This window comes from Dama dama, chromosome 10, assembly GCF_033118175.1.
Source record: "Dama dama isolate Ldn47 chromosome 10, ASM3311817v1, whole genome shotgun sequence".
Taxonomy (NCBI): domain Eukaryota; kingdom Metazoa; phylum Chordata; class Mammalia; order Artiodactyla; family Cervidae; genus Dama; species Dama dama.
Window position 1 is genome coordinate 37,073,317 of NC_083690.1, and position 25,517 is coordinate 37,098,833.

At 44.0% G+C, this 25,517-nt stretch overlaps 2 protein-coding genes across 2 annotated transcripts in view; one reads left to right on the forward strand and one right to left on the reverse strand.

The window, feature by feature from the left end:
- LOC133063801 (cytochrome P450 3A28) overlaps positions 1-25,517 on the reverse strand; it is an 89,294-nt gene that overhangs the window by 16,996 nt on the left and 46,781 nt on the right. The window contains exon 15 of the mRNA XM_061153604.1: positions 1,856-1,977. The gene's annotated coding sequence lies outside the window, so the exon portion shown is untranslated. The remainder of the gene's footprint in view (positions 1-1,855; positions 1,978-25,517) is intronic.
- On the forward strand, positions 882-19,298 carry TRIM4 (tripartite motif containing 4). Its single transcript, XM_061153600.1, has 6 exons — positions 882-1,729; positions 6,967-7,062; positions 7,738-7,968; positions 8,969-8,991; positions 9,255-9,352; positions 15,384-19,298. The coding sequence occupies exons 1-6, from the start codon at positions 1,337-1,339 to the stop codon at positions 15,968-15,970; spliced, it is 1,428 nt and encodes a 475-aa protein (XP_061009583.1). The 5' UTR covers positions 882-1,336; the 3' UTR covers positions 15,971-19,298.

Sequence of the window (25,517 nt, forward strand, 5' to 3'; positions counted from 1 at the left end):
CTGAGCCACCAGGGAAGGGCCCCCCCCCCCCCCCCCATGCTTCTGAATCTTAAGCACTCCCATTTAAAACACCTGATTTCTTTCCACTCTCCCGGTCCTATTAGGTCTTTCACAACATCCTCACAACAGCCACAGCGTCAGCTCCACTCTCCGGGTACTGCTTTCACACACTGGTCTTGACCTTCTCAGGTGGGAGGGCCAGGAACAGCTCTAGCACCAGCAGCTGCTCCTTCCTAGCATCTTAGACAACAGCGGCTCACAGAGCATCCTTAGTCTACAGACTTCCTCTGCATCGAACCAGCTAAAATACCGGTGGGAAGTCTCAAACCCGGGGGAAACCATCTAACCCTGCGTTCCTCTCCCTAGCTTAATTATTAGAACCACTATCTGCACTGGCTGAGTGTGCCCCATGCCCTGAGGCTGAGCTTCCTCATCCTGGCGTGTCCCCTATGCTGGGGAGGAAAGAGAAATCAGGGTGGTAGGGTGATCAGATGGCTCCCCACTAGGTCGTGGGGGCTAAACACTCCCTTTCCTGCTCGCCTCCCAGAAACCTGGCTCTCCAGGCGGCCCAGGAGACTCTAGGAGAGTTGAGCTTTGAGTGGGTGGGTTTTGTGGGAGCAGCAAGAAATCCTGCCTTTTGAGCATCTCAACTAGACCTCGGGGTTGGAGGTCAAGAACGGGTTCCTTCCTGTGTCTGTGAATCTGTACGTCTGCCTTTGTATTGACAGAATGAAGCTGAACAAAAAAGGACAGACTTCAGAAAACGCCAGCCTGTGGGGCAGGGCGCCTCCTTAGCCCCACTTCTAGCGGGGCGGCACAGACGCCCCCCCCCCTCCACCCCCCGCCCCCATCCCGTCCTCTTCCTGGCCCTCCAGGCCGCTAGGGTGTACCTCCCCCGGAATGCCCTCCTGGGCAGCAGCTCGCCTAGGATTCTAGACCCTAAATCTTCTGGGAGCAGCCGGCGAACCGGAAGGACGAGTTCATTAGCGCCTCCCAGTTTGGTTCCACCAGCAGCGGCTTGCAGCTGCGGGAGCACCACCATACTCCGGCGCGCCCCGCAAACGGACGCGCGCCTCGAAGCCTCTCTAGGCCTCCCGGGGGACTTCCGCATCGCTCTTGTTGGTCCCGTCGCAGCCCGCCGTCCTGTCACTTCCCACGGGCGGTCTTCGCGCGGAAACCCGGCGGTTCGCGCGTTCCGGAGCGCGCGGGAGGGGCCGCAGCCCCCCGCAGCCCCGCGCCCCGGCTGGATCGCGAGCCCCAGAGGAGTTCGGCGGCCGCGGGTCCGAAGGCCACCGCCCGCCGCCCGCAGGCGTCTCATCCGGGACAGAGGGGCGGCATGGAGGCCGAGGACTTCCAGGAGGAGCTGACCTGCGCCATCTGCCTGGACTATTTCGAGGACCCGGTGTCCATCGAGTGCGGCCACAACTTCTGCCGCGGCTGCCTGTGCCGCACCTGGGCGCCGGGAGGCAGCCCCGTCCGCTGCCCCGAGTGCCGGCGGCCGTCGGCGCCCGCCTCGATGAGGCCCAACTGGGCCCTGGCCCGGCTGACCGAGAGGATACGGCGCCGGCGCCTGGGCCCCGTGCCCGCGGGTCTGTGTGGCCGCCACTGGGAGCCGCTGCGGCTTTTCTGCGAGGACGATCAGAGGCTCGTATGCTTGGTGTGCAGGGAGTCGCAGGAGCACCAGGCCCACACCATGGCCCCGGCCGACGAGGCCTTCAAGAGCTACCGGGTGAGCCGGCCGTTTACGGGGCTGGGCTGCCGATATATGCCCCGGGAACCTTTACTGTCTGCACTGGAAGCATAAACCCACCCTCACCCCCACCCCTGACAGGCTCAAAAAAGTTAAGAGACTCACAGAGCAGAGTTGGAGTTTAAAACTGGAATTGGGAGGGCAGTGGAGGCTCAGTCATCACCGCAGAACTTTCCAGGGACTGGCCTCCGGGCAGCTCGGTCATCCTGAGAGGTTATACACCAGTGCTGTCCAATAGAAACAAAAGGTACCAGGTACATCTGTTATTCAAAGTTTTTCTAGTGGTGAGAAGAAACAGGTGATGCTGATTTTAATAACTCATTTATCCAAAGTATCCAATTATCAATTGACATATGAAAATTATCAATGAGATATTTTAATTTTTTCATGATGGGCCTTTGAATCTGTGTGTGCTTTACATTTACACCTTTTTGGACTCTCCATATATCAGGAACTCACATGGCTAACGGATGCTGTATTGGACAGTACAGGTTTGTGCCTACAGATGTCATCAACAGCTGATGATTTGGGAAAAGCCTGGCTTGGAGGGATAGGTCTGGATTTTGTTACTAGCTTCATCAGTTGGGAAAATCACTTAATGTTTGAATTTGGAGATTCTCTGTTCTAACTATCTTATGGGTTAAGAAGCTTCAGCTAAATAAATCAGTTTATCATACTCTGTTCCAGCCACACTGGCCTTCCTGCTTTTGTTTCAAGCCTGTTCTCTCTCTCTACCCATACCTTCTGTCCTTTAGATCCTTTTAGATTTTAGCTTGAAGACCTTCCTTGATCATCCTTTCCAGACTAGCCCCACCCCCTTCCATTACTGAAGGTGTCACTCCAGTGGTCTCCATCTGAATTGGTATCTAGTAAGTACTCGTTGAAAACATGATGATACAAGTTAAAGTGTATTGTAAACTGTCAAATGCCGTTCATTTTTATCAGCTGACTATAAACAGGAAACATGCAAAGTTAGACTAGAAAGTATATATTCATTTCTTTATTCAGTAGCCTTTATTGGTGCTTCCTGTATGCTAGGCATTGTTCTAGACTCTGAACATAAATGGATGAGAAAGACGTGGGTCTTGTAGGGGATGTAAGCATGTAGACTAGTAATTTCAGTGTGTGTGAGTTATCAACGCACGGAAGGTCTGAGATTAGAGTCATCAGATCGGAGTGAAGATCACCTTTATAGAGGAGGGAAACATGAGTCCGCTCTTGATGGGTGAGGTTGCTCTTTGCCTTAGGAGGGTAGTGCGTGGGATGGGGGCTGGTGGGAGTTGAAGCTGAAAAAAGAGGCAGGGTCTGCGTTGTGGAGGATCTTGTCCACCACACTGAAAAGCCTGAGTTTTCTCTTCCAGCAAATCGGGATCATTGAAGGATTTTAAGACAAGGGAAGCCATGATCAGCTCTCAGTTCTTTTGTTTTACAAAGTTCACTGTGGCATCCACTGGGAATGAATGCAAAAGACCAGTTAGGCTGTTGTTGCTCCATTTGAGGCAGGAGGCCATAGGGCCTGAATCAGTGCAGGACAGGGGTCCTGGAGAAGAGGAGGGCATGGATTAATTATGAGCTGGACACAGTAACATCGTGACTAATTGGAATGATGGGTCGGGAAGAGAGAGGAGTCTAGGACCGCAGTCCGGATATCTGGTGCTTGCTGGGGACGCGGTGAGCGTGAAGTAACTGTGACATGAGGTCCAGGGAGGAGGGACAGGAGGCAGGGGGCATAGGAGACTAGAAACACAGCATTTTAGAGTTATCAGTCTATCCTTTTTTTTCTTAGATTATGCATTTTATTTTAGATTATATATATATATATATAATATATTTTTAAGCTCTCTCTTTTAAAAAATTTTTATTGTTGTTTATTTGGCTGTGCCAGGTCTTAGCTCTGGCACATGGGATCCTTGGTCTTGGTTGTGGCGTGCCGGATCTTTTAGTTGTGGCATGTTTGATCTAGTTCCCTGACCAGGCATTGAACCTGGGCCCCCTGCATTGGGAGCACAGGGTCTTAGCCAGTGGACCACCAGGGAAATACCCAGGATTGGTCCTTTTCTGCACCCTCCTCTGCTTAATCACTGCTCTGTTCATCCACCTCCGTTCCCACCCCAGCTGGTGCTCGTGCTAAAGAACCCGCCTGCCAGTGCAGGAGACGGAAGAGGTACGGGTTGGATCCCTGGGTCGGGAAGATCCCCTGGAGGAGGGCGTGACAACCCACTCCAGTATTCTTGCCTGGAGAATCCCATGGACAGAGGAGCCTGGTGGGCTATAGTTAATAGGGTCACAAAGAGTCAGACACGACTGAAACGACTTAGCACACACACATCCCCACCCCGAGTTAACTCGAAGAACGGTAGGTTGCTCTTGGGTGAAGCTCCCTATTTCCACCATCCCATCCTCAGCATGTGCATGTGTCATAAATGTTTGGAGTTCCAAAGTCTGTGGAAAATACCCCCCGTCTGTGCCCACACCTGAGCCCTCCAAACAGTGTGCTGGTTGCTTTCTCTTAGGATCTGAGCCCCTGAGCACCACATCCAGGAAACCTGCTTTGGTGAATTCCTAGCCCACTCTGCTTGCTCTCTTGGGCCACACCAGTGGCTCAGGATACACATTAGAGCCCCCTGGAAGCACATTTAAGACATTCTGATGTACAGATAGGATAGAGGACTGTGGACCTCCATCTAAGGACCTGCCCAGAGGGAAGTCTTCCAGAGGTTGTCTTTAATGGAGTCGTTGATGGTGGGAGAGAGAGAACACACAGAGAGAAATAGCTTCATAAACTTCAAGGAGCCAAGTGTTTTCCTGGAAAAGGCTTCCAAGCCCAGCACCTCTTTCCTTCGAGCCAATATTTAGTCTGTTGACCCTGGGAACTAATCCCTTCATTGCTATTAACTCATTTAAGAAATAGCTCTTGAACCACCCGTTTTGTGTCAGCTGCTGTACTGTGGTACCAGACTCAGAGAAGGAATACAGTGGTGACAAGACCGTGGAGCTTCCAGTCTGGCTGGGGTGGGGGTGGGAGGTAAACAGCAGACAAAGAGGTAATCATAGATGATAATATGTGCTGTGAAAGAAATAGTGTGCCGCGCCAGAGAAGTGACGAGGGCTTTAATAAGGGCACAGGCAGTCTTCTCTGAAGAGATGACATTTCAGCTGAGGCTTGATGGATCAGCTATCAGAGGAACTGTGGGAAAAACGTCTCAGGCAGTAGACAGCAAATTCAGACCCTGAGGCTGGGAAAAGCAGGACATACCCATGACACTGAAAGAAGAGCGATGCTCCCGAAGCATGATCAGCAAGAGGAAACGTAGCCCGAGATGAGCTGGGAGATGCAGGCAAGAGTGGCTTTCTGTCGGACCACTGGGTGGTTGAATTTTCTCAGTGATAAGGGAAGCCAGTGGAGAATCTCAGCAGGGGACTGACGTGACGTGACTGGTCTTTAGAAGATGATTCTGGCCGCCCCGAGGACATTGGCTGAGAGATGGACAAGATCGGAAACAGGGAAACCGGTCATGAGGCTGCTGTATTGATGGCTGTCCACGTAAGAGGTGGTTTGAACAAGGAGGTGGCTGGGGGTGGCAAATAAGCAGATGGGCAGATTTGACGTGTATTTTGGAGGTAAGACCTACTTGCTTGGATTGGATGCAGAGGTTACAATGATTGACATTCACAGAAACTCAGAGCTGGGATGGTGTTTAAGAAAAGAGCATCTATTGTGGTTGCCTTCATCTTCTGGGTAAGGAAGCTGCAGCCCAGGAAATATGTGAGACTGACCTAACCACAGATCATAGCTAGTTGGGAAGGTCTAGACTGAAACTCAGATCTGATTTGAAGTTTCGCGTCCTCTAAGCTACATGATCACAAGTCAGAAAATGTCTTCATTCTATAAATGTATGTTCTTTTGTGGTAGTTCTATATAAAATCAAAAGTCTGAAGTTAAATGAAGAGAAAGTGATTTTTTTGAACTTGTGGGTCTACCCAGCTTTGAAATGCTCGGTGTCGCCCTCCTGCCACCTTGTGGCAGGTCTTGTTACTGCAGGGAAGAGGTTTTCTAATCTCCCCAAGGGGTTTCCCCAGGAGACTCTTTAGATCCCAACTGTGGCGGGAGACAGAAATGCATAGGTAGAGTCTTGGGTGAGGGGACAGCATAATTCATGCATACTGGAATTGCTAAAGGCTTTTAAAAATGGAAAAGTTCTATTTCAAATATATGTCATTAGCAAACACAAGTGAAAACTTAAAAAAAATTCTTAGTCACCTTCAAAGGAGCTGTTTATTTCATTAGAGGCTCCACACACGCATGGGATTTGACAGGTTAGAGATGGGCACACATCTAACCTGTCCGCCTCTGTCTCTAAGGTCCTGCCTGACATTCTGCTTCTGGGTGCTCACCCTCTGCAGCTTACTCTGTTGATTCTAATTGGCTCAATTTTTTTTTCTAGCTTATTTGGGTTTTTTAAATTACAAAAGGATATATGCTTCTTGTAGAAATCCAAACAAAACAAGTTTATTAAATTTCTAGTTCTCCCTCGGACTCCCTCCACCATTCCTATTCCCTGGAAATAAGCAATGTTAATCATACCTAGTTATATATCTTTCCAGATTATTTTCTATTCAACTATAAACACACACACACTTACACAGACACATGTATATTTGTTCTTTTCAAAACAGAATTATAGCGAGAGCTGAAATTGATGTAGAGTATCAGTATATCATAATTTAATAATTCCCCACTGATGGATAATGAAGAATCCTGCAATAAACATTCCTATATATATTATTTTTACTAGTATTTTGTTGGGTATTATTATTAGAAATAGGATTATTGCATATTTTAAATACTGTTAAATCTTGCCAGTTGCCCTTCAAAAAGGTGGGAACTTTTTAAAAAAATTGTTTATTTATTTATTTTAATTGGAGGATAATTACTTTACTAGATGGGATCTTTTTGTTCTCCTACTATTATGGTGCCAGAGGTCTTCTCCCTTGCCAGTACTGGATATTTATTAATTTTTGTTTGCTTAATGAGCAAACTTTATGTAGTGTTTTGATGACTTGAGAGCAGACTGGTTCTCGTGCATTAGCCTGTGGTCATCTTCAGCATCTTCTCAGTCTCATCCCGTGTTTGGCTGAGGTGACTTTTAGCTCTTGAACAAGGAAGATGCTGGAAGAGATGATTTCTTACTTAGGTGTGTTTGTTCTGCTGGCAGGAAAAACTTCTGAAGACTCAGTCTAGTCTGACAGCCAAGATGAAGAAAGTCATGCACTTTCAGGACATGGAAGTGAAGAATGCTGCAGAGTGGAAGGTAACAGCAGAAGGACCTGGGTATTTCTTGCCCTTAGTCCTTTCAGCCTGAGGCTGCTCAAGGGCTTTGGCTGGGAAGAGCTCACAGGGTCTTATCAGTTGTCAGGCTGACAGAACAGGAAGAATTGATCTCTGCCGTGGCTTTGGACCACGTGTGTCCCACACCCTTCATCCTCAGACCTCAAGGGTGGTACCCCTTTCCTTCCTGCAGTCCTCCTGGGTTGGCTTCTGAGGTGGGTGTTGATTTGGGTCTATGGCACTGTGGAAAGCAAATGAACTTTTCCCCCAGAGCTATTGTCCAGTTGGGAGGTATGATGTGGGTACGCACATGTATGTCTAAGATTTACCACAACTAAACACTAGGTGTTCTGAGGGCTAAATTAAATAATAGGTGTGAAAGTGCATTTTAGTTTAAAAACTATACGAACAAGACATGACGATCAGTAGTAGAAACTCAGATACTACAAAGAATGACTTAATACTATAAAGATTAGTACAAAGATATCAAGCAGGCATAGAGAAAGGAGTAGAGGAAATTTGTAGGGGGTGAGCAGGAGCTTTTCTGGAGGAGGTGATTTGGATGAAAGGGTCGTGGGCAATTGGGGAGTCACATGCAGGGAATTTAGGAGGAAGGACCAGGCAGAGAAAGGCCTGAGCCAGTCTCTTGTGGCTGCAGGAGAAGATGAAGAATCAGCGCATGCGAGTCATCGCGGAGTTTGCAAAGCTGCACGTCCTCCTGACTGAAGAAGAGCAACTGTTTCTTCAGGGACTGAGGCAGGAAGAGGAAGAGACAAAGAAGAAACAGAGTGAGAACATCTTCAGGCTCAATCAAATGATCACTTCTTTGAAGACGCTCATCCTAGAGGTGAAGGAGAAGAGCCAGGGTTCCACCCTGGAGCTGCTCCAGGTGAGGCCAGCAGGGACGGGCAGTCTCTGTCTTACTGGACTTGTTAACATCACTAACTCACCTCCCTCTTGTCTTTGGAGCTGAGTGTCCTTCCTGGTGAGTGGGTTTAGTAGAAGACATGTTTTTTCTCTTTTGCTAATTGTGTTACTATTTTTATTATATAATTAGAGCATCAAAGATTCACTTTCCAAAGGAAATTAATGTGAAGTTTAGGTTTGATGAGCTCAGGTAATATGAGATACTTAAATTCCAAGAATTGTCAAGAACGTTTACAACTTGCTTGAGCAGTGAAATTCCAATTCCATATCCAAACATATATTACAGCAGAATCTTTGAAATAACACATTTTTTTGTATATGAATTCTTTCATTTAGTATGATGTTTTTGAGGTTCATTCATGTTGGAGCATCGTATCATATTTGCGTTCCCTTTGTATTCCTGAATAGTATTCCATTGCAGAATATACGACATTTTGTATACCTGTTCACCAGTTGATGGACACAACCCAAATGTTATTATGAAGGGTTCTGCCTTAATATTTGTCTGCCATTCTTTGTGTGGACATGTGTTTTCATTTCTCTTGGCTAAGTAGTAGGAGCAGAATTGCTAGGCTATCTGATATATTTAACTTTTTAAGAAGCCGCCTTTTTCCAAAGTGGCTGAACCATTTTATATTCCCACCACGTCCTCACTAACACTTGTCTATGATTGCAAGAGTGTAGATGGAGAAGTAGACAGAAAGCCAGGAGACAGCGCCTGTCATAGTGCCAACGGAGGAGGAGGAGGGTTTCAAGGAAAGGATGGGTCAACATTGTTAAATAGTGTAGAGGGCTCACACGGAAAAGAGACTGTGTTGTGTTAACCCCATTGGGCTTGGCAGCAGCAGATCATGTGTGATGCTCACAAAAACAACTGACAGAAAAACACCTGCTCGCCAAGCTGAGTAACAGATCTCAAGGGGAGGGTACCTAACTTCTTTCTTTGTTTCTTCTCTTCACAGAATCCAGCAGAGGTATTGACCAGGTATGATCTCTTTCCTGCTTAGGGGTGGTTGAGTAGATTGTCAAGATAAAGGCCAAGCAGAGAGGAGAGGAGGCCTGGGCCCCGTGGATGAGTCTGGGCACTGATGTAAGGGGGCCGTGGGAGGAATCCTGCTGTTTGCTTGCACCAGGAGGAATGGGAGAGCAGTAGTCTGAACCCTGGGCTTGGAACCTTCAGCTGGGAGTTGAGGGTCTTGGCCGTCCTGTTTGTCTCCTAAGAAGAGCAGCCTTCTGTACTTTTCTTAGGTGTGAGAATCAGGATGTGAACTATTCCTCTGAAGATCTAACGGTGAAGACTGTGTGCCGGCTACCAATGATGAAGGAAATGCTGAAGCGGTTCCAAGGTGAGCAGAATTTCAGGGAGTTGGAGCTCAGAGAATGAGCAATGAGAGAAGTCTGAAAAAGAAGGAGAAGACAGACCATGCAGCCAACAGGAGGGTCAGGAAAGTGGTAAATGACTACTTAGGGATAAATGGATGTATGCTCCACTGAAGAAACGTCCGTGTAAAGGTAAATGATGTTTTTATGTTAAAGGTGCTAGTTACACAAAAACAAAAAGACCCATTCTTTCTAAGAACTCATAAGCAAATTGGAGAGACAGACATATCACTTACTGCAATACAGTGGGGCCCAGTGTTTATCAGTGGTATGAATAAAATACCACAGAAGTACAGAGGACAGCCTCTCTGTTGGGGTGAAGTGAGGAAGTTTTCACAGCACAGGTGTCAGTTGTTTGGGACTTTGAAGGATAAGTAGGAGTTTGTCAAGTGGGAAATGAGAGGCGGCTTCCAAGCAGAGGTGGCAGCATGAGTTGAGATGTGGAGAAGACAGAGGGGAGGGTGTCTGATATGACTCAGCGTTAAGGTGCATACGGGGAAAGGCAGGAATAAGGTTGAGAAGATGAGTGTAGGAACGACTGAAGGTAAACTGAATAGATCTCCAGAGAAGTACCAAGGCCTGGACGTGACATGCAGCTACATACTCAATTCTCCTGTAACATCCCTGATCAAGAACCATGTTGTAGATGTCCACTTCCAGGTAAAATGAAGTAACAGGGGACTGGACTTACTCTTGAAATGTAGTTGACCAAAGACATCCAAAATAGACAATACATGAAACAACAGTTTTTAAAACACTGAACATCAGGCAATGAAGGACAGTGATACATGGGGAATGGGAAACGAATGAGTTGAGTCCCACGATGGCCCCAGCCTCCAGCCTTGAGAGTTTCCAGGACACCTCAGGGAAGGTAACACAGGGGGAGCCGGGTGGGCTGCCTGAGTTGAGGGGTGCTGCTGAGAGTCCAGAACAAAGCAGTGGGAGTTTACAGAGTGCCGGAGAGGAGAGCGCTGGACAGGGAGAACCCTGCTGGTTTACAGAGATGTCCCGAGAACATGCCGCAGAGCCCTGATCAGCACGTGCTTGTGAAGAGCTACCCGAGGTTGAAGGAAATTTTCAGATTGTTAGAAGGAACGGTTCCTGGTGCTCGCACAGGGCCAGGAACAACGTCTGTTCCTACCAGCCCCTCGAAAGCTCTTAATTCATGGGGCACTGGGTAGAGTACTCAGGAAAATCTTGCCTCATCAGTGGGGATAATTAACCCTTCACTGAGCATGGCTCTGGACCCACTTTACACGTCAGGAAAGCAAGACCCGAAAAGGATGAAATTATTTCCAAGTAACTGCATCCCAGGACAAAACTCAAGAAGATGGATAGGTGTTTTAAAAATGAGTCCCCAACAACATACAGTCACAATGTCTGCCATCCCATCAGAAATTACCAGGCAGGCCAAAAGGTAGGGAAACATGATGTGGTGAGGAGAATACTTGATTGAAATTGACTCAGGATTGACCACGATGCTAGCATAAACATAGAAGGACATTAATGCAGTTATTGCTACTATTTTGTAAAGATGCATGTTCTGGACATGGGAGATATTAAAAAAAAACCCAGATCTGACTTCTGGAGATGAAAACTATGAGATGAAGAATGAGCTGGTTGGGGTTAATAGGTGATTGGACACGAACTTGAAAAGATGCAGCAGTGAAAACTATGCAAAATGAAACAGAGGAAAAAAACTAAAAAAAAAAATGAAAGCCACCTCAGTGAGCTGTGGGTCACCTTCATGCAGTCTTATGTCTGGTAACTGGGATCCCTCAGGGAGAACAGAAGGATAGGGGTGAGACAGAAAAACAGCTGGAGAAGCGGTGACTCAACTTCCCAAATTTGATGAAAACTGTAAGCACACGCATCTAAGAAACTCAACGAGAAAGATGATGAAAACCACGCTAAAACCAGTGATAAAGATGAAATTTTAGTTGCAACAACTAGAAAAGGACATGTTACGTACTGTGGAACAAGGTGGAACAGACATAAAGATGACATCCCAGTGCTCATTGGAAGCAGTGCTAGTGAGCAAGACTGAAAGAAAAAAACTGTTTGCCTAGAATTTTATTCCTGGCAAAAATACACTTCAGAAACAAAGGTGAGATAAAGATGTTTGCAGATATCCAAAAACTGAAGGAGTCTGTCAGACCAGCACTGCAAGAAATGTTAGAGGAAGTCCTTCAAGCAGAAGGAAAATGATACTGGCTAGAAGTCAGATCTATACAAAGGAATAAAAGATCTTCCAAAATGGTAATGATGTAAAGAAATATCTATTTTTGTCATTATTTAAGTCTCATTGGTGGCTCAGAGGTTAAAGCATCTGCCTGGAATGCGGGAGACACGGGTTCGATCCCTGAGTTGGGAAGATCCCCTGGAGAAGGAAAGGGCAACCCACTCCAGTACTCTTGCCTGGAGAATCCCATGGAGGGAGGAGCCTGGTAGGCTACAGTCCATGTGGCGCAAAGAGTCGGACACGACTGAGCGACTTCACTTTCTTTTCACTTTAAAGGTGATAGGGATGGCTAATGCCTGTGGTAATTTGATTGGGGCATAAGGTACCCAGATATTTGGTCAAACATTGTTTTGGGTATTGCTGTGAGGGTGTTTTTAGATGAGGTTAACATATAAATCAGGAAACTTGAGGAAAGCAGATTGCTCTCCATAATGTTGGCAGGCCTAATCTAGTCAGTTAAAGGCCTGACTAGAACAAAAGGCTGACTTTCCCCCGTGAACAAGGGCCTTTTACAGCAGACTGCCTTCAGACTCCATCTGCAGCTTTGGTTCTTCCTGCCTTGTGGAAGGAACTGGAACATTAATTTTCCCTGGGTCTTGCTGCTGTTACACACCATGGATTTGGACCTGCCAGTCACCATGATCACATGGGCCAGTTCCTTCTAATCTCTATAAGTACACACACATCCTATTGGTTCTATTTCTATGGAGAAGCTTGACAAATACAGTAGTTGTTTAAACAAATAGAAAATAATACATTGTGTTATTTTATAACAACAAGAACGTGAATGTTGGGAGGGGAGAAATGAAGGTATACTGTTATACATTCTTTTTTTTTTTTTCTGTTATACATTCTTACATGTGAAGTGGTATAGTATCACTTGAAGGTAGGTTGTTAAGTGAAAGATGTACCTTTGTAAACTTTATGGCAACCACTAGAAACAAAGTTATAGCTAATAAGTCAACAAAGGAGATAAAGTGGAATCATTATAAAAAAATACTTGGTTAATCAGAAAGAAGGCAAAAAAGAGGAAAAAAGGACAGGCAGAAAATACAGCAAGATGATAGGTACAAACCTAATCATATTAAGTATAAATGGTCTGGATATCCTAATTAAAAGGGAGAGACTGATTGGACTGGATAAAAAAATGCAAGACCCAACTATCTATATGCTGCAAGAAACACACATTAAATACAAAGACCCATACATGTTAAAAATAAAATAATGAGAAAAGATACATCATGCTAACGTTAGTCAAAAATCTAACGGTTATGTTATTATCAAATAGATTTCAGAGCAAGGAACATTACCAGAGATGAAGAAAGTCACTTCCTAATGATAAATAGGTCAGTTTATCAGGAGGATATAACAGTTCTAAACATTTATACAGCTAATAACAGAGCTTCAAAATATATTAAGCAAAAGCGAATGGAGCTGCAAGGAGAAATAGACACATTTCACAATTGCAGTTGGAATTTTCAATACCTTTTAAAAATAAACTTTAGAACAAGTAGGCAGAAAATCATCAAAGACAGACTGAATAAAACTATCAATCAACTTGACCACCCTGTTATTTATAGAATACTGCCCCAAACAACAGCAGAATACACATTCTTTTTGAGTGTACATGGAACATTTTCCAGGGTAGAGCAAGGCGGGCCATAAGACATCAATATTCAGGGCTTCCTTGGTGGTTCAGATGGTAAAGAATACGCCTGCAATGCGGGAGACCTGGGTTCAATTCCTGGGTTGGGAGGATCCCCTGGAGGAGGGCATGCAACCCACATCAGTGTTCTTGCCTGGAGAATCCCCATGGACAGAGGAGCCTGTGGGCTACAGTATTCAAAAGGATTCAGGCCATGTAAAATATGTTCTTTGACTACAGTGCATTTTGAAATCAGTAAAAATAAAAACAAAAAGCTTTGATAAGTCCCCAAATGTTAGGAAGCTAAATAATACACTTCTCAATAATCCATGAGCTAAAGGTGAATCAAAAGGGAAATTAAGAAGTACTTTGAACTGAATGAAAAGGAATTTGTGGGATACAGCTAAAGCAATACTTAAGGGGAAATTTATAGCACTAACCACATGTATTACAAAGGAATTTCTTAAACCAATGGTACCAGTTTCTACCATAAGACATTAGAAAAAGAAGAACAAATAAAGCCTTAAAGAAACAGAAGGATGGAAACAAAAATCAGAGCAGAAATTATTGCAATTTAATACAGAAAAACAACAGAAAAATTAGCGGAACCAAAAGTTGTCTCTTTGAGAATTTAAATTTTATTGAAATGTATTTTAAGCAGAATGACTGGAAGAAAAAGACATTGCTAGTATCAAGAATGAGAGCAGCATCATCGCTACAGCTTCCGTAGATGCTAAAAGGATAATTAGGAAATATTATGAGCAACTTTATGCTGATAAATCTGACAACATGGATGAAATGGACAAAGTCCTTAAAAGACTCAAATGACCAAAGCTGATTCAAGAAAAAATAGATAACTGGAATAACTTTATTCATGTTGTAGTTAGAAACCTCCCCAAATGGCTTCACTGGTGATTTCACCAAACATTTAAGAAATACCTGTTCTATACAAATTCTTAACAAAAAATTGAAGAGACTATTCCCAGGTTGTTCTATGAGACCTGCATTACCATGATACTAAAATCAAAGACATTACAAGTGAAGCTAACTATAGATCAATGTCCGTCATGACATAGAAGAATTTGAAAGAAAATTTTAGCAAGTTGAATTCAATAATGTATTACAACCAAATGGGATTTCTCACAGAAAAGCAGGTCTGGTTTAATATTTGCAAATCACTGTAATTCACCACATTAGCACTTTAAAAAAGATCAATTTGATCACCTCGGTAGATGCAGGAAAAAGAAACCTTTGTCAAAATCTAACATCTATGTCAATTAAGAAAAACAAACAAAACGCAGCTCTCAGCAAACAGGAGACATGGAGGATTTGGGAGGGAAGAGAATTAGGAGGCAGGCCAGGAAGGAAGTTACAGACACAGTTGCTGAAGGTCTGAATGCAGACAATGGCGATGGGAGAAGAAGGGAAGAACCCGAGTGATTAATTCAGAGGTAGAACTGATAGGATTTGGTGATTCATTAGCCAATGAGGGTCAGAGGGGAAGAAGAATCAAAGAAGCTTAAGATTTTCAAGTATGAGCATTTGGGTGACGGTCATGTCCTTAAGCCTTAGAGAGCATAGAAAAGAAGATGTGTGCTTATGAGGGAGGATTAGTCTCAAGAGATTGGAAGGGGACTTCGGAGGCTCTGAATTCGGTTTTGAGTTACCTGCTGGGGGCTCGTGGAGATGCCCAGCGAACAACTAGAACCAGGAGACAGAGACCTGGGGTGACATCTGTGTGTTCCTGTGCAGAGAACCAGCCAGTTGACAGCCTTGCTTCTGGTACGGATTCAGCAAGTCGGTATTTATTATTGTTTCTTCAGATTTTATGCTGATGGTGAAGACTTGGGGCCATGGAATAATAAGCTCCCATTTTCTAGGCTGTAGTCTTTGAGAGCCGAAGGGAAATGAAGACCTCAGGTTGCTAATGCAAACTGTGGCTTGCTAGGTCCAGCTGAGGAGCAGTTGAGGGGGCAGTGAGGTGTCTCATCCCTAACAGTACTTGATAGGAGGAGAGGGATGGAACTGAAGCTGGGACAGATGCGCATTTCTGTAGCAGGGTCAGTGGTCAGCTCTTCATTACTGATCTCAGCCCTCATTTTCTCTGCAGTGGCTGTAAATCTAGCCGAGGACACCGCTCATTCCAAGCTTGTCTTCTCCCAGGAAGGGAGATACGTGAAAAACGGAGCATCCGCCAGTTCTTGGCCACTGTTTTTTACAGCATGGAGCTACGCTACCGGATGGAGGAATCCGCAGAGGACCACAGGCTTTGTGGAGAGATTCCAGCATTTGCCCTGCGTTTTGGGAAAAAATGTTTTCACTTCAGGGAAGCATTACTGGGAAGTCGAGAACCGAGGCAGCCAGGAGGTGGCTGCGGGAGTGTGTCGGGAGGACATCATGGGGATCCCCGGTGGTTCAACAATGTGCCCCAAGGTGGGAATCTGGGCTGTTTGTTGGAGTTCTGCTGGCTATCGGCCCCTGACAGGCAGCTCCGTGAGTCCTACCAAGCGAGAGCCAGCTCTTCAGCGGGTGGGAGTTTTCCTGGATCACGGGGCTCGGGAAGTCTCCTTCTACAACGCTGTGGATGGAGAATACCTGCACACATTCTCCTGTTCTTCCAGCTCCCGTCTCCGGCCATTTTTCTGGTTGAGTCCATTAGCATCTGTAGTCATCCCCCCAGTGACTGGTGGGAAATGAGGTGATTCTCTTTGCCTTGTACCCCAGGCCGGGGACGCCCATTGCTTGGCCCTCATCTTTGACTTCATGCGTTTCCATCCTGAGTGGTCCATTCAGATTCCAGCTTCATGTTCTGTTCAGCCCCCTGCATGTCCTGTGTGTAGACAGATGTGGAAGACCCTGTGGGGTACCTTTCTGGTAGCCGCTCTGAGCATTTTTTCTCCCTCTCTTCTGCTTCTTCCTAATGAACTGTTCGGGGTGTGCACCCCACGTGCTTCAGGAGAGGCAGGCCCATGGGAGGGAATCCTGGCCAGTGAGGTCGGGTGGGACATACTCCAGGGTGCTTCTGGGGAAAGTTCTTTAGCTTTTAGAAGGAGATGTTTGGGAAGACGTCAGCAGCTGTACTGGGGTGAGAGGACCGTGGTAACCGTGGACCAGGAAGGAGAAACGTGGTCTTTGTTGGCTTCATGAAGCAGTTGGAATCTCCCTAACCCCAAATTTCTTGTCATATGAGATTGTTGCTCCTTATTATGTAAGGCAGTTTTAGTGCGTTTTGGTCATTTGCAGGCTGACGTGTCCTCACCGGTGCTGTTGGCACATAGCACGGACATCCCACAGCGTAGGCTTATCTCACTTTTTTGCCAAAATTGGACAGGTTTATAGAATCTCTTCCTGTTCAGTCATGCACTTCCTTTCCTTTCCAGTAAGTACCAGTATTTCTCCTCCTGGAATGGAAAATCGAGGCAGCTTGCCTCTACGCTGCCCGTGCTGTTCCCCTTCACCCAGCCACGTCCCTGCCTTCAAGTGCTCACTGTGCTTTCCCTCTGTCAGATTCGTATACCGTGTGCACGAGGCTATTAACGTCATCTGGAAAATGTTGGGAAATACTTGTTAAGTGTCTGCACTGGGCCAGCCTCTTCACGTAATGCCCCCATGTGACTTTTGCAGCAGAGATGGAAAATTAAAGCTGTTGCTAATAACCACCACTACTAACCATTTTAATGTGTTTCCTCCTCGAGTCTGAATAGATGTCCTGGCAGTAATTTAACACGGCTTCTTACAAAACTCCCAGCCCCCTCCCTAACCCTTTTCCCCTCCTGTGTCCCAGCCCATCCTGGCCTGTCTTCCTTTTCAGCCTGAGCACTCCCCCTCATTCAGTGATCTCTGCTGAGTTCTCCTTAACCTCCAGGATACTTGCTGTTATGAGTTGATTTCTGTCCTCCACAGAAAAAGATATGTTGAAGTCTTAGCTGTGAGTGTGAGCTTATTTGGAAATTAAGATGAGGCCATTAGTGCGGTGACCTGAATGGGGAGGAAATCCAAGAAAGAGGGGACACATGTGTACACACAGCTGATTCCCTTTGTTGTGCAGCGGAAACTAACACAGCAGGGTAAAGCAATTATCCTCCAATAAAAGTTAATTAAAAAGATGAGGCCGTGAGGGTGGGTCCTAATCCAATATGACTGGTATCCTTAGAGGGAATCTCGTAAACACAGATGCTCACACACGGAAATGCCCTGTGAGGACACAGAGGGAAGACGGCCATGGAAGAGGCTGGAGTCATGCTGAGCCAAGCCAGGGAATGCCTAAGGCTGTTAGAAGCTGGCAAAGGCAAAGAAGAATCCTCCCCTTGAAGTTTCTGAGGGAGCTTGGCCCTGCCAACACCTTGATTTCAGGCTTCTAGCCTCCAGAATTGTAAGACAATAAACACAGTTCTCCACCAGAGAAACTGTAGCTCTGGGAACGGCAGTGAAGACTCCCCAGAAGACAGTTTGGCAACCACTGTTTATCCTGCACTTTCTCAAAGTGATTTTTTTTTTTTTTTTTTTGCTGACTGTGCTCTCAGCTTGTGGGATCTTAGTTCCCCCACCAGGGATTGAACCCAGGCCCTTGGCAGTGAGAGAATTGAGTCCTAACCACTGAACTGCCAGGGAACTCCCTCGAGATGCTGTTGACCGTCTCTAATGTTAACCGAGCCTTTTTTCCCCTGCCTCCCAGAATCGGTGGGTGCATGCACTGGTGCTATAAGCCGCCCACTCTTTGTGGCCCTGGATAAAGTTCTGCCAAAGTCTTTTCCTCTGGAGACCAGCCTTTGTTACGGGAAACACTGTGCACATATCTCCTGTGATTTGTACCCCTCTCCCCCTGCCTAAAGCCATGAGGGGATCTTTCTCAGCTTTTCACTCTGAGAATTTGGTGGGGTCCCTAGAGGCAAAACCCAGGAAATTAGGCACTTCTCCCAAATACTGCAGCTCCCTAAGCTTCTTACTTTTAAGCTAGACCACATCAGCCACCAGCAATTTGTCAAAACTCATTTAAGTACGCCCACTAGGTTATGGCTCCAGTAGATTTTGGTTCTCTGTTAAGTAGATCTCAGCTTCAAGTCTGTGGATTTGTCTGTCTTTCCAGATTTTGGGGTGCAAGTTTGCCATGCAACTTCAGTTCTCTGATGGGCCCCCCAAAAAGCCAATGATTTTCAGTCTTTTCATCTTTTTCACATCATAATGATGTGTTATGATTTCCAAATTCTTTACATGTTGGAGCTGAAACTGGAAGTATTCTTTTATAATATTAAAATAGGTGGCTCATAGAGTACTATAATGGTTAGTTTTATGTGTCAACTTGACTGAGTTAACGGATGCCCAGAAAGCTGGTAAAACATTTCTTGGTGTGTCTGTGAGGGTGTTTCCAGAAGAGATTAACATTTTAATCCACAGGCTGAGTGAAGAAGATTGTAGTCACCATTGCAGGTAGGCGTCACCCAGTCAGTTGAGACCTGAACAAAAAGTCAGAGGAAGGGCCAATTTATTCTGTGTCTTAAGCTGGGACATTCATCTTCGTTTGCCCTTGGACATCGGTGCTCCTGGTTCCCAGACCTTCAGACCTGGACTGGGACTTAACATCATCAGCCCTCCGATTCTCGGGCCTCTGGACCTCAACTGGAAATTATGCCATCGACTCTCCTGGTTCTCAGGCTTTTGGACGTGGACAGAATTAAACCACCAGCTTTCCTGTTTTTTTTTTAGCTCTCAGCAGATTGTGGAACTTCTTGTCCTCCACCATCACAGGAGCCAATGGCCAATGAGCTATGCTATTAGTTCTGTTTAACTGAAGAACCATGACTAATACATCCTCATACAGCTGAGTCTTGCTTGTTTTGCTAAACAGTCTGTCAATTCTTAACTGTTACTTTTAATCCACTCACCTTTAAAGTTACTATGTATAGTTGGATTAAAATACACCATTTTGCTAGCTGTTTTCTATTAGTTTCATTTCTTCTATTTCTTTTTTTCTCTTTTCTGCCTTCTCTAGTTTTATTATTTAAAAAATAAAGTTGATTTTATCTCACTTATTTTTTGTACTTCTTTTAAAAACTTTTGAGTCATGCCATAGAGTTTACAATGTACATTTTGAAAAATCTGAATCTACCATCAAATAGTATTATTTCATGTGTGATGAAAGACTTGAAAACAGTGTTACCTTGATTCCCAGTCCTTGTTCCATTGTCATCATAGTTTCACTCTTAGGTATGCAATAACCACCCAATACATTGTTACTTGGAGAGGGAAATGGCACCCCACTCCAGCGTTCTTGCCTGGAGAATCCCAGGGACGGGGGAGCCTGGTGGGCTGCTGTCTATGGGATTGCACAGAGTCAGACAGGACTGAAGCGACTTAGCAGCAGCAGCAACACATTGTTACTATTAATGCTTTAAATACTTGCTTTAAACAACTTGCTTTGGTATGCTGAATAATGTTCAGGTGGTATGAAATGACCAAAAACAGTAGAAAAGAGATACAATAAAGAAATCCAGGTAACGGAAGAATCATAAGAAATTTTGGAAAGATGTTTGTCATAGGATACCCATACTGATAACCTAGAAGCTATTGGTATGCAGGCAGCCAATAGAGACTCTCAGGAAAAAAAGAAACTCAGAGCTCCTCTGGAGTCTGGTTGCTGAAAGTCCAGCCCTTAATTCTTGGTGACCTGGGCTCCTTTCAGGGCTGAAGGAAGAATGCAGGAGATAGGTGATTCTGAAGTGGGAATGATCTCTGGAGTCAAGGGGACCGTGGTCCTCTGAATAAACCTGTTCTCCCTCACAGTTTTGCCGTTACTGGTGTCGTGTGTAGATGATGGGATGCTTGTAGACAGGTCATCTCATTTCTGGTTTCTCACTCAGCATGACGCACACACTTTCAAGTCATGCTGCTTTACCCAACTGTAAAAATCTCTGGCTTTTGGTCTGAGTCTACCTTCAAACAATATGTCACTTTGTGGGTAGTGAAAGACTTTTTAGTCTTCCTTTAATGAAAATTGATATTTTTGAATTTGCTTAAATTTTTTTTCCCCCAGGACTTCCCAGGTAGTTCAGTGGTTAAGACTCCGTGCTCCCAATGCAGGGGGCATGGGTTCAGTCCCTGGTTGGGAAACTAAGATCCTCCATGCAGTGCAGTGCAGCCAAAAATAAAAATTAAAACCAAGTTTTTTTTTTTTTTTATTACTGTTTTCCTGCCTTCTTTTGGTTTAATAAAATATTTTAAAGTTTTACTTTATTTCAGTTATTGGATCTTTAAAGAGCTATACTTAGTTTAAAAGTAATTTAAAATTTGACATTTTGGTTAACTACTTTTCAATACAGTGGAGAAAATGATAAGCCTTTTCAATAAGTGCTTTTTGGAAAACTGGATATACACATAAAAAAGAAACAATCAAGTCCTTATCATGTACCACACACAAAAATCAATTAAAAATGGCTTATGTAGTTAAATGTAAGACCCCCAGAGATAAAAATTCTAGAAGAATTGAGAAAAAGCTTGAAACTTGCTTTGGCAATGACTTTGTGAGTATGACACCAGAAAGCGCAGGCAACAAGAGCAAAAATAAGCAAGATGATATCAATCTAAAAAGCTTCTGCACGGCAAAGGAATTAATCAACAAAATTAAAAAGCAACCCCCAGAGCGAGGGAAAATATTTTTGAGCCACAATCTGATAAAGGATTAATAACCAAAATATATAAGAAATTCCTACAACTCAAAAACAAGATTAAATAAGTGACCTTATTAAGAATGGGCAAAAGATCTGAAGAGACATTTTTCCAAAGAATATTTTTAAACCACAATCTGATAAAGGATTGTGCTCAGTCAGTCATGTCCAATTCTTTGTGACCCCATAGACTGTAGCTTGCCAGGTAACATCAAAATATATAAGGGATTCCTACAACTCAATACCCAAAATTAAATGGTCTTGTTAAGGATGGGCAAAAGATCCGAAGAGACATTTTTCTGAAGAAGACATTTTTCTGAAAACAACTTACAAGAAAAGGAGCTCAATGTGAACAGTCATCACGGAAATGCACATCAAAACCACAAAACCCACACTTGTTTGGACGGCTGTTATCAAGAGAATAAAAAATATGACAAATAGAAGAGAGGTTCCTCAAAAAAGTAAAAGTAGAACTACCATATGATCTAGCAATCCCACTTCAGACTCTATATCCAAAGGCCGTGAAATCAGTACCTCAAAGATATCCCTGCATTCACATGTTCACTGCAGCGTTATTTACAATAGCTGAGACACGGGAGCAACCCAAAAGTCCATTATCAGGTGAATGGATAAAGAAAGTGTGGCATGTACATACAATGAAATGTTATTCAGCCTTAAAGGAAATCCTGCCATTTGTGACAGGATGTATCTTGATAAATGTTTCATAGGCACTCGAAAGATGTGTATTATTATTTTGTTGGAGGGGATGTTCTCAATTAGGTCTAGTTAGTGAGTAGTGTTTATTATTTCTTCAAATATTTTCTCTATCCTTTCTGTTCCCTCTCTTTCAATACTCCAATTATACATATATATATTAGGCCATTCAAGGTTGTCCTAAAGCTCACAGATACTCTGTTCATTGATTTTTTAGTTTCTATCTTATTTCATCTCTTGTAGTTTCTATTGCTATGTCTTTATGCATTAATATTTCCTTTTGCAATGTCCTATCTGCTGCTGATCCTCTGATGTGTTTTTCATTTCTGACATTGTAGCTATCAACTCTAGAAACTAGTGTGTGTGCGCGCTTCTGTTTTATCTTCTTTAAAATATGTCTTTATTAACATATTTAATCTTTACTCTATCATTTTGAATGTATGGAATATGTTGTAATAAATTATTTAATGTCTTTGTCTTTTTTTTCTTTTTGTTGTGTCCTATGACTTGCAGGATCTCAGTTCCCTAACCAGGGATTGAACCTGGGGCCAAAGCAGTGAAAGCCTGGAGTCCTAACCACTAGACCACCAGGGTTCTGTCTGATCTAATCAATATAGTCAATAGAATACTTCAAATTGTCTATGGAGTGTCAGTTCTGAGTAGATTTCAAGTCACTGATTTTTCTATTCATTTTGTTTAATTGCAAGCCTGGTTATTATTATGATGATTTATTGAATGCTAGACATTGTGAAATTTATCTTGTGTGTTAGATATTTTTGCACTCCTAAAAATATTCTTGAGTTTTTTTTTTAATTTTTGGAATGCAGTCATTGGGAATCTGATCCTTTTGGGTTTTGCTTTTAGGATTTGTTAAGTAGAATCACAACAGGGTTTAGTCTAGGTTGAATTATTCCTCACCACTGAGGCAAGGCTCTTCTGAGGATTACACCCAGTACTCCAAACTGGTTTTCCAGTTTGGCTGGTGGGAATAGGCACTATTCATGGCCTGGCTTAGGTCCAGGTCAAGGCAGTTCTTTTTCCCAGCTTTGAGTGGTTGTATCTTGATGCTTCCTTACTTGAAAAGTTTCTAAGAACTCACATTTTTCTTTGAATAAAAATTTATTGGATTTTGCTTTCCCCCCCTCCTTTCTCCTTCTTCTCTTCCATCCTCCTCCCTCCCACACCATTTCTTTGGTTTTTCTAGCTTCCCTCCTTCCTCACCTCTCCCTCCCTCCCTTTCTCTCCACCCTCTCCTTCTTCCCCCTTCTCCTCATGCTTTTATCTATGTGGCATCTCCTACTTTGCTCTGCAATTGCATCTACTGTCATACTGGCTTCTTTTCAGCTCCTTAATTACATCAAGATTTTTTTTTTTTCAACTTATGGATTTTGTACATCTTTGACTTTATCTGGATCTCTTTTTACCTTCAATTTTCTGGATAATCCTTATCTCAATTTAGAGATCTCAGCTTAGATGCCATTTTAAAAAGAGGCTTTCTCTTGTGACCCAGTTTGTGACAGTGATCTCCCTGTTTTGCTGTAGCATAGCAAATTCTTCTATATCATCATTTAGCAATGGATATGCATTGTTTTGTCTGTCACACACTCCTTCCCTGCTTCTAACATCACCCCTTCACAGCCACACTTTCTTTGTAATACTACTCCATTCCCACTCTCTGTTTTCCTTGTTCTATCACCAGCCTACCTCTCCAACCACTGCAAGAGATAGGCACCTGTCCCAGGGAGGTCTGTCCTTTTACTTCAGGCTCTGACACAGAGTGATTGCTCCAAGGGGGTGGCCACAGGGCCAAACTGTTGAACAGATTTCTTCCCTGGAGTTTTCTCAATTGGAGGTGGAGGAGTGTTGGATTTCAAGCTAAAAGTATGGCATAAGAGCTTCCAGCCGTATGGGCACTCTCCATCTAAAAATGTCTGAGAGAATGAGACTAGAGACCCAGGCCAAGATGAAAGATGGAAAAGAAGGCATTGACGTGATTCAAGTAACCGGCTCTAGCTGATGCAGAGATTAGTTCTACCCTATTCACTGCTGTGATCCCACAACCTTCCCTTAAGATAGTGTAAGTTTTGTTTTAATATCATTGGCATTTGAAGAATGTGGATTAATACAAGCTGTTAACCCAACATGGCATAGTATATTTATTTGTTCTCTCTAGGTCTCAGGGGGGAAGACAGCATGCTTGCCTGCTTGTCACTGTGCACAATGCAGTGCTTGGAACTTAGCAGATGATCATCAAATATTGGTCAATAAATCAACGTATAAATGCTGTAACTACTTTAACTAGAAGGGTATTATATGCTCGTAAGAATGAGAGCACCAAGTAAATCCTTAGAAGTTTTGAAGAGAGTGGTGATACAGTGAATCTACTCAAAGAATAAACAAGATAAACTCAGTGAAATAAGACATTTCAGTATCGGAGTTGGGATAGAGAAGCAAAGAATATCTCAACAGATCCTTTACCTCTTATGGTAATGGTAATGGAGAGGAAGAGGAGGGCATACTGAGATGGGACTAAATGAGGAGATGTAGAGCTACACCACTTTTAAACATTCTATATCTGAAGTCTTTCCGCATGTTATACCAATGTAGTCTAAAAAACTGGAGAATGACCAGCAGCAAGGACGGGAGGTACTATTGGTGATCACCAGTCTCCATTCCTTACCGTTTCTCCTGTGGTATGGCGCAGGGGGAAATCTGCCACTGGGTCCTGTGGGCAACAGAGACTGGATCTTCCTCGGATTGTCTTCTCCAAAGGGTTGGATGGAAAGGGGGCAAGAGAGTCTGGGTTTCAAGATGGTAAAATCAACCAGGGACTCTAGGAACTGTTTCTCTCCATGGTTAACTGGCCCTTGGAGATGAAATTCCCATGTTATCTTCTGAGCCACAGTCTTCAAAATATCCCAGTCCCCTGACCCCTACCAACAAACTTCAAGCAAAGCCCTTCGGGAATGCTTATCTCATGCACAATGCAAGCCTAATTGGCATCCTGAGTAATGGTTTCCAGAAGAGATTTAGGATGTGTCCTTTGGGTGGGAATCCCTGATGCCACGTACTTAGTCTCCCCAGTTTGCCTCAGCTGACATAGATCCTCTGGGTTTAGGGAAGTTTTATTCCTCACAGATGATGCTCCTCTTTCTTCAGGATTGGCTCATGTCAGGCCAGGTATTTCCTCATTCTAGCTGTTATGATTCCTGCTGAGGAAACGTCATGTCGTCAGGAAGGGGCTTATTCTCAAAACACCAGTGCTAGAGCCAGATTCTTACTTCATTAAAAGGGAAAGGAGGTGTAAAGCTAAGAAGAGAGTGCCTTGAATGATCCAATAGAACATGAAATACAAAATAGATTTTTCTTCTGACTTTGGACTCACTGATGATGACACTGGTATTAAGTATAGCTTCTTAACCAGGAAACATTAACGTAAATTGTTATGATTCAAGTGCTCATTGCTATCTTTGGATGGAGAGGTGGCTTATATGTTTGGGGGCAGAGAAAGCATATGCATGATTCAAAGGCTAAACTAACAGATTAAAGAAAAGTTTAGTTACTCAATTTGTCCTGATGCATGATGATAGAATTCAAAATTTGAACACATTTTGCAAGAGCGTTCCAGAATTACATATTGTCTTGTTCCTGCTGATGCTCTGTCATTAAGAGAATCAGTGTAAACAATAAAGACTGTATAGATGATACCCTCTGTGCTATTCCTCAGTAAATGGCAGTTTTAAGAGTTACGATGGGAATGTGATGAGCATCTCAGAAAGGACCTGTTTGGATGTTTAGTAGCTAACATGTGTGTCAGTGTGGAATTATTCTGCATCCTCTATTTCACTACTGTACTTGTGTTCCCCACA

Coding starts and splice junctions, on each gene's coding strand:
- TRIM4 (XM_061153600.1), top strand. CDS start 1,337: ATGGAGGCCGAGGACTTCCAGGAGGAGCTGACCTGCGCCATCTGCCTG. Junction 7,969..8,968: donor CCACCCTGGAGCTGCTCCAG/GTGAGGCCAGCA, acceptor TTCTCTTCACAG/AATCCAGCAGAGGTATTGAC. Junction 9,353..15,383: donor AATGCTGAAGCGGTTCCAAG/GTGAGCAGAATT, acceptor TTTTCTCTGCAG/TGGCTGTAAATCTAGCCGAG.